At 35.7% G+C, this 8,635-nt stretch overlaps 1 protein-coding gene and 1 long non-coding RNA gene across 2 annotated transcripts; one reads left to right on the top strand and one right to left on the bottom strand.

Moving 5' to 3' along the window:
* The first annotated feature begins 229 nt into the window (after positions 1 to 229).
* Positions 230 to 2,333, top strand: LOC134232089 (uncharacterized). Its single transcript, XM_062714053.1, has 2 exons — positions 230 to 580; positions 2,193 to 2,333. Exons 1-2 carry the CDS (start codon positions 230 to 232, stop codon positions 2,307 to 2,309), a joined length of 468 nt encoding a protein of 155 aa, XP_062570037.1. The 3' UTR covers positions 2,310 to 2,333.
* Positions 2,334 to 4,804: 2,471 nt separating this feature from the next.
* On the bottom strand, positions 4,805 to 6,635 carry LOC134232093 (uncharacterized). The gene is made up of 3 exons (XR_009984705.1): positions 5,863 to 6,635; positions 5,186 to 5,652; positions 4,805 to 4,970 (listed from the first exon to the last, which is right to left on the bottom strand). It is a non-coding gene; the product is annotated as an uncharacterized LOC134232093 (long non-coding RNA).
* Positions 6,636 to 8,635: the final 2,000 nt, after the last annotated feature.

The raw sequence follows: 8,635 nt of genomic DNA, 5'->3' as shown, positions 1-8,635 counted from the left end.
GTAGCAGTAAATATGTTTTGCTATAGGAAACACTATTTATATACCCATTCAAAAAATAAAATAGCACAATAAGTATCCCCTAGGTTGATGTTTATATACAGAAAGACCTATGAAAGAACAGACAATCCGAACACTTTATATACCTCCCACTTTTAAAGAAATTAAAGGGCTAAAGGAGAGACTTTGCTTACTAGAACAATCTCCTTACTAAATCCATGAAGACCTAAATATGTACCTGGTCAGAGCAAAAAGTCTTTTGAATATTTGTTGGTTGGTCCATCAAGGTTCCATCTGGGTCCATCAAGGCTCCGTCCAGGTCCATCAGGGTTCCATCTGGGTCCATCAAGGCTCCGTCCGGGTCCATCAGGGTTCCATCTGGGTCCATCAAGGGTTCCATCTGGGTCCATCAAGGCTCCGTCTGGGTCCATCAAGGCTCCGTCCAGGTCCATCAGGGTTCCATCTGGGTCCATCAAGGCTCCGTCCAGGTCCATCAAAGCTCTCTCCAGGTTCATTCAAGGCTCCTTCCGGGTCCATCAAAGTTCCATCTGGGTCCATCAAGGTTCTTTCTGGGTCCATCAAGGTTCAATCTGGGTGCAGCAAACTTGTCTTCCTCTTCAGACTGAGTAAACCCTCTTCGGATGAAGTAACTGGATAGTCTGCAGGTTTCAAGCATCTTCTTCCTATCATTTTAAGACACAAGTTAACAGTACTGTCTCTGGCTCATGTGAAAAATCAAAGAAATTCAAGAAGTAAGTAACTAGAAAATTCCAATTTCTTACTAGTATTTTACATACATATTAAGATAAACATACTTGTGGTTCTATTCATTAGCTGACTGTCTTCTTCTTATACATTCTGTTGTCTTCCCTGAAGAGGGTTGTCCACAAAATCAGCTCAGTATGCTTTTGCTATCAAATAGAAACTAATAAAGCTTGTGAGCAGGAGAAAATTAATGTTATTTACTATACATCAAATGCAGAAAATTCAAATTTGTAATGAAAAGAAATGAAACACAAGACCTTACTGTTTTGCAATCATGTTAGCTAGTCTTAGAAATGGAAATTAAAAACCTGGCTCCAAACATTTTTTTTTTTAAATCCCAACTTCTGTAGGCTCTGTAAGCTAATGGACCCCTTTGTTCTTGATGTTTGGCCACCAAAGTTCCATTTTTGAATCCTCTATCTATAATTCAAAAACAAATAAATAAATTTCAGTATTTAACCCCCCTCCTCTACTTGGAAAAAAAATTGTCACTACAGCATGTTATCCATACCTGAATTTTTAATCCCCTTTACAACATTTGGTAAGACTATAAGGCTTCCATTGCCTGCAAGTTGCTTCTTACTTCTTTTTCCTTCTAACCATTTTCTTCTTTCTTCCATTTGCCTTCTTTCTTCCATTTGTCTTCTTTCTTCAATCCAGTTTTCTTCTGTCTTCTTTTTCCTTCCAGCTATTATCTTTCTTCATTCCAGTTGTGTTCTTTCTTCATTCCAGTAGTGTTCTTTCTTCCTAACAGTTGTCTTGTTTCTTCCTAACAGTTGTCTTCTCTTCTTCAATCCAATTGTTTTCTTGCTGTGCCAAAGAAACTAACATATGATTAGTAAGCAGTCAGAAAAAAAGAATCTGAGACAGGACTTGAACAATCTCCTTACTAAATCCATGAAGACCTAAATATGTACCTGGTCAGAGCAAAAAGTCTTTTGAATACAACCCTCTTCATTTAGTAATTGAATAGTCATCAGGCTTCAATCATCTTCTTCCTTTCATTTTAAAACACAATAGTGCTGTCTCTGGCTCGTGTGAAAAATCAAAGAAATGCAAGAAGTCAGTAACTAGAAATTCCCATTTTTACTAGTATTTTACATACACATCAAGACAAACATACCTGTGGATCTATTCATTGCCTGACTGTCATCTTCTCATACACTCTGTTGTCTTCCCTGGAGAGGGTTGTCCACAAAATCAGCTCAGTATGCTTTTGCTATCAAATAGAAACTAATAAAGCTGGTGAGCAGGAGAAAAATTATGTTATCTACTATACATCAAATGCAGAAAATTCAAATTTGTAATGAAAAGAAATGAAACACAAGACCTTACTGTTTTGCAATCATGTTAGCTAGTCTTAGAAATGGAAATTAAAAACCTGGCTCCAAACATTTTTTTTAAAATCCCAACTTCTAGGGTCCATCAAGGATCCATCTGGGTCCATCAAGGCTCCGTCTTGGTCCATCAAGGTTCCTTCTGGGTGCAGCAAACTTGTCTTCCTCTTCAGACTGAGTAAACCCTCTTCAGATTTAGTAATTGAATAGTCATCAGGCTTCAATCATCTTCTTCCTATCATTTTAAAACACAAGTTAATAGTGCTGTCTCTGGCTCATGTGAAAAATCAAAGAAATTCAAGAAGTCAGTAACTAGGAAATTCCCATTTCTTACTAGTATTTTACATACATATCAAGACAAACATACCTGTGGATCTATTCATTGCCTGACTGTCATCTTCTCATACACTCTGTTGTCTTCCCTGGAGAGGGTTGTCCACAAAATCAGCTCAGTATGCTTTTGCTATCAAATAGAAACTAATAAAGCTGGTGAGCAGGAGAAAAATAATGTTATCTACTATACATCAAATGCAGAAAATTCAAATTTGTAATGAAAAGAAATGAAACACAAGACCTTACTGTTTTGCAATCATGTTAGCTAGTCTTAGAAATGGAAATTTAAAACCTGGCTCAAACATTTTTTTTAAATCCCAATCCCAACTTCTGTAGGCTCTGTAACCTAATGGACCCCTTTGTTCTTGATGTTTGGTCACCAAAGTTCCATTTTTAAATCCTCTATCTATAATTCAAAAACAAATAAATAAATTTCAGCATTTAACCCCCCCTCCTCTACTTGGAAAAAAAAATTGTCACTACAGCATGTTATCCATACCTGAATTTTTAATCCGTTTTACAACATTTGGTAAGACTATAAGACTTCCATTGCCTGCACCTTGCTTCTTTTTTCCAACCATTTCCTTCTATCTTCAAGATGTCTTCTTTCTTTCTGTTGTCTTCTTCTTTCTCTCTGTTGTTTTTCTTTCTTCCAGTTATCTTCTTTTTCCTTCTAACCATTTCCTTTTTTCTTCCATTTGTCTTTTTTCTTCCATTTGTCTTCTTTCTTCAATCCAGTTTCCTTCTGTCTTCTTTTTCCTTACAACTATCTTCTTTCTTCATATCAGTTGTCTTCTTTCTTCATAACAGTTGTCTTCTCTTCTTCAATCCAATTGTTTTCTTGCTGTGCCAAAGAAACTAACATATGATTAGTAAGCAGTCAGAAAAACAAAAGAATCTGAGAGACAGGACTTGGTTTGCATGAGAGCAGAGGGGGTAATTGGGTAGAAAACTTGCCCCGTAGGCGGAAAGCTGTGGTTGGCCATGGCAAATGCACATCAATACATGTAGCAACCCACCGTTTCTCTGCCCCATCCTCAGCATTACGAAAGTCAATGTTGCGTGTCTTTCCAAAAGACCTTAATAACTGAGGTACATCAACCATACAGGGCAGTCTTGGCACACCAAAAAACACGAAATGGTTGCAGACTGAGTACTGAGAAAACGTTTTAATTTGAAGCGCTTCACGATATCTGGGGACGTCCCCAATTAGTAAAAATAATCATGCATAGAAGTAAAACAAAAGGAAGAGAGGATTAGTATATTAGTTTTGTCAATAGATTACTTTTGTAAATATAAACAGGGAAGAACAATGGAAGGAAATTGAAATACCTGCCTAATTCATGTTTTATTTAACCCTTCACTTAGGATGAATACTACCAATAGTACCAATCCTTGGTAAGAGCCACTTGGTTGCTGTTCCTTGTCTATGGCAGTCATCCTCTTCTCTTTTTTCCATCAAATTTCATGCAGACGAACTCCACGGTGATTGTGGCCCAGACATGTGCAGCTGCTGCCCACAGGAAAAAATGACGTGTTGTCAGAGTTCTTAAAATTCAAACAACCAGAAGTCTCTGTCAAGACTGAAGCTCCACTGGTTTGTACTTATAACAAAGGAAGAGAAAAGTAGCAGTTGGGACTTGAAACTTTACAACAGCAATAAATAGTATAATGATCCTTGATTAAGTCTCTTTTGGAGGCAATAAAATGCAATAAGACTACAACTATGGGAGTAGTTTTTAATATAATTTTACAGTTTTTTAAATTTTAGTAACCATGGCAACATTATTCATCATTATAAAAAAACAACAATAAAGACAATTATGTATCATAGTGTAGTCTACTTGCATGCCACATTATATTACAATGAGACTGAAACTGTATTTGGGGTAGCATTTTGAGAGTATTTCACAGAAATTTCTATTTTAGCAACCATGGCAACACAAATGACATTTTTGAGTTCTCATATCAAAACATAAAACAATACTATGGGAGTCAATTGAAGCCTGGTATAAGTCTGATATTGCTTTTATAAAGAAATTGTTAATCCTTACCTAATTAGTTGTCTTGTTACAACTTTGCCTCCGGATAAATACTATAACCAAGGCTCTCAATGGGAAGTTCATTTCCTGTGGATTGTTTGTCTTCTTTCTACCAATCATGTTCCTCTTTCTTCTTGTAAGGCATCTCGACAAAAATTAACATATGATTAGTAAACATTCATAAAAATTAAAAACACAAAACATAACAGGCATGAGGGGAGGGGAGGGTGTGCAAGAGGGGGTTAGTATCAAGTTAGCTTTATCCATATGATTGGGAGGAATTCCTGATAGCAATAATGTTCATTCAATAAAAAAATGTCAAGTCCTCACCTGAATTAGGGCCACATTCTTTTTACAGTGTTACCTCAGAATAAATACAGGTACCCGTCCTGTGTCTGAGATTCTTGATGTCTGGGATAAACCTTCCTGGTGATGGCTTGTCTCTTCTCTTCCAGTCATCTTCTCTCTTCCTGTTGGGTAGCAACTGCATGCTGTCCTGTGGAAATGTACATATTGTTATGTTAAAAACAGACCAAGAAAAAAAAGAGAAATCTCATGATTTTGAGGGAGTTTATAACTATATGTTGCCTAATGAATAATAACATGAACTCCTAATATATAATTTAAAAAGATAAAACATGAAGCAATGCTATGGAAGTGATTTGAAGCCACCTCTGAGATTGCTTTCATAAAAAATTTGTAAAACCTTACCTGGTTAGTTGTCTCATTACAACAAGGCTCTAGATGCACAGTTCATTTTGTTGTTGATGGTTTGTCTTTTTTCTATCAATCATGTCCCTCTTCTTCTTTCTTGTTAGACATCAACTGCTTGCTGCCCAACAAAAATCAACATATGATTAGTAAACAGTCATAAATATTCAACAAAACAGAACAGGCATGAAGGGAGGGGAGGGTGTGCAAGAGGGGGTTAGTATCAAGTTAGCTTTATCCATATGATTGGGAGGAATTCCTGATTGAAATAATGTTGATTCAATAAAAAACTGTCAAGTCCTCACCTGAATTAGGGCCACTTTTTTTTTTACTGTGTTACCTCAAAATAAATACAGGTACCCATCCTTCATCTGAGATTCTTGATGTCTGGGATTAACCTTCCTGGTGATGGCTTGTCTCTTCTCTTCCAGTCATCTTCTCTCTTCCTGTTGGGTAGCAACTGCATGCTGTCGAGTAGAAATGTACATATGATTATGTTAAAAACAGACCAAGAAAAAAAGAGAAATCTCATAATTTTGAGGGAGTTTATAACTATATGTTGCCTAATGAATAATAACATGAACTCCTAATATAATGATAAAACATGAAGCAATGCTATGGAAGTGATTTGAAGCCACCTCTTACATTGCTTTCATAAAATATTTGTAAAATCTTACCTGGTTAGTTGTCTCATTACAACAAGGCTCTAGATGCACAGTTCATTTTGTTGTTGATGGTTTGTCTTCTTTCTATCAGTCATGTCCAACTTCCAAACTTGTTAGGCATCAACTGCCTTCTGCCCGACAAAAATCAACATATGATTAGTAAACAGTCATAAATATTCAACAAAACATACAAGCATGAAGGGAGAGGAGGTGTGCAAGAGGGGGTTAGTACAATATGTTAGCTTTATCCATATGATTGGGAGGAATTCCTGAAGGAAATGCTTTTGAATTCATTAAGAAATACAGTAAAGTTCTCACCTGACTTGTGGCCATCTTTTAACATTGTTACCTCAAAATATACACAAGTTGTAACTCAGGTCTAAGGCTCTTGATGTATGGATTATCTTCCTGTTGATGGCTTGTCTTCATTATTCATCTACATCATCTCGTCTCTCCTCCAGCTGTACAAAAATCGCATGCTGTCCAGTAGAAAAATTACTTATGCTTAATGAACAGACCAAACAATTAAAACAAGAAATATCACAAGGTTTTGAGGGAAGGGAAGGTGTGTGCAAGAGGAAGTTAGTCTATGTTAGTGATGGTTTAATAACTACTGAGAAATGAAACAAAAGTACTCACCTAGCTTGAGGGTTTTATTCTATTTCAGCAAAATAAAGTACCTATCCTTAGTTTTCTGTTGCTGTAAATCACCTTATGTGGGCTTCAGATACCTGACATTTGCAGTGATTGGTCTCATGTCAGTGGTGCTCTTGAACCTCTACACCTCCTCCGGACAATGTGATGAGTTTCTGCGAGTCTTTAAGTACCAGGAAGAAATGAAAATGTCAAAACCTTACTTTGTACGCTCAAATTTACCCTCGAAGAGTGTGATTTTGAAGACAACATAAATGTAATGCTAATATCAATTCAGGAAAAAATACAAGAGGCCCATGGGCCTTTGGTCACCATGTGCAACACACTGCAAAACTTTCCAGTGCGATTGAATTTGGTTTAATGTTTTAAACTTTGAAAAACTGTCATGGCATTATATTTTACACAATGCACTTTGCTTAATAACTATATATTTAGCATGGAAAGATTTTATTTATTATTTATCTTTCAAAAAAGGAGAACAACAACAAAATGCATTTCTACTAATCAGTTTGCTCCTACCACACAAAAACCCCTGACCCTTGGTCCACGCATTTCACAATTTTGGAAAATGCATAGGTGTCAGTAACTTATCAAAAATGTTTGATTAATACCAAGGAAGCTGCATTTTCAATTACTTAATTCATTTTCAGTATAATAAGTGGGGGGCTTAGCCCCCCCCCCCCCCTGGCCCTTCCCCAGTCTCAATGTCTATGCTATACTCAAAACATTCATATAATTATGTATTTATTCCTAACTGGTAGGACATTTTCAAAACTTTATATATAAATGAATTAATTAAAACAGATGAAAACTAGAAATTTTTAAGTACAGTAAAATGTATGAGAGAGAAGAGAATTTTCAAAGATATAGTTTTGAACAATACAAATTGCCCCCTTTTTATTATGAATGCTAAGTTGCTTAAAGCTGTCCACTGTTAGTAATACCCCTTTACACCTTTACATGCATCTACTATATAATTTATATAGACTAGAATTTAAAAAAAAAGAAGAAACAAATTAATGATCTTAAACAATCGTCACCTTTTTTTCAAGACCCTTTAATTTTCCCTTTTATTTTATCAAAACCTCAAATATTTAAAACCTCAATATCTCAGGTCTTGAAGTGACTTTATCATAAAAAAGTTATCCAACCAGGATCTGGTATTTATCATACCAATTATTTGTAGGAATATTGATCAATCTTTATATTTTTTTCAAAGTGCGTTAATATGGTCGTCATATTAACGCACTTTAAGTAAAAAAAAACTTAACTAATTCAAAGTGTGTTAGCTTTGCAACTCCATTAATGCAAATTTAACGCACTTTGAAAAACTAGTCAATTTTATATCAAAGTGAAATCAAGTAATTTTTCAAAGTGCGTTGATGTAACACAGGCACTACAGTTTCTTGGCAATGGACTGTCAAAACAATTTAACCTAGTGATCACTCATCAGGAAAATCTAGGAGAAATCCCACATCCAAAGCATTTGCATCTCTGCTAGTGTACATCAATAAATGTATCATGTGCAAAATAAATGTATCTTAAGTGCCAAGTTGGTTAGCATATGCCTTAAAGTCACTTAATTAAAACAAATGTTTTGAAAATTTAAACTGGTTGCGCATCTGGAAATTGAAGGTCAAATTCAGCATCTAAAGCAAGTCAAGTTGTGAGCATCCTTAGATGTATCACCCATGTAAGTTATTTTCATGTAGGGCAAATAGTATAAATAACATTTTAGAATGAATCTGATACAAAAACTTAACTTGGTGAGTGGTCATTCATTTGAAGTATATGTAGGTCAGATCCAGCATCTGAATTAAGCAAGTACAGTAATGTACATCCTTAGATGTTTAGTTCATGCAAGTTTGGTCATCATAATGCTTAAAGGACATCCTCCAAAAACTTCTACCAGGTCACTTATTAAGTATATCAAATCCAGTATACATAGCAAGCCTGGCAATGTGCAACTGTGCATGCATGTATCCTTCATACAAGTCTTTAGTCTAGTCAATGTAGGGCTCATACCAGTAGTTACTTGGAAAGGAAACTTGCTTAAAACAAGATGTGTTTGTGAAACACTATGCGCCCGCCAGCAACAAAGTTCGAAAAAGCAGTTTTTAGCATATATGTC

This window comes from Saccostrea cucullata, unplaced genomic scaffold (genome assembly GCF_032062105.1).
Source record: "Saccostrea cucullata isolate Sc308-1 unplaced genomic scaffold, CSIRO_AGI_Scuc_v1 ctg4503, whole genome shotgun sequence".
In the NCBI taxonomy this organism is placed as follows: Eukaryota; Metazoa; Mollusca; class Bivalvia; order Ostreida; family Ostreidae; genus Saccostrea; species Saccostrea cuccullata.
The sequence above is the reverse complement of the archived record's forward strand: the minus strand, read 5'-3'. Positions and strand labels throughout refer to the sequence as shown.

Excerpts from the sequence above, each read along its gene's own strand:
- LOC134232089 (XM_062714053.1), top strand. The coding sequence starts at position 230 with ATGTACCTGGTCAGAGCAAAAAGTCTTTTGAATATTTGTTGGTTGGTC. Across the intron at positions 581-2,192 it reads TTCTTTCTGGGTCCATCAAG|GATCCATCTGGGTCCATCAA; the intron begins GTTCAATCTGGG and ends GGGTCCATCAAG.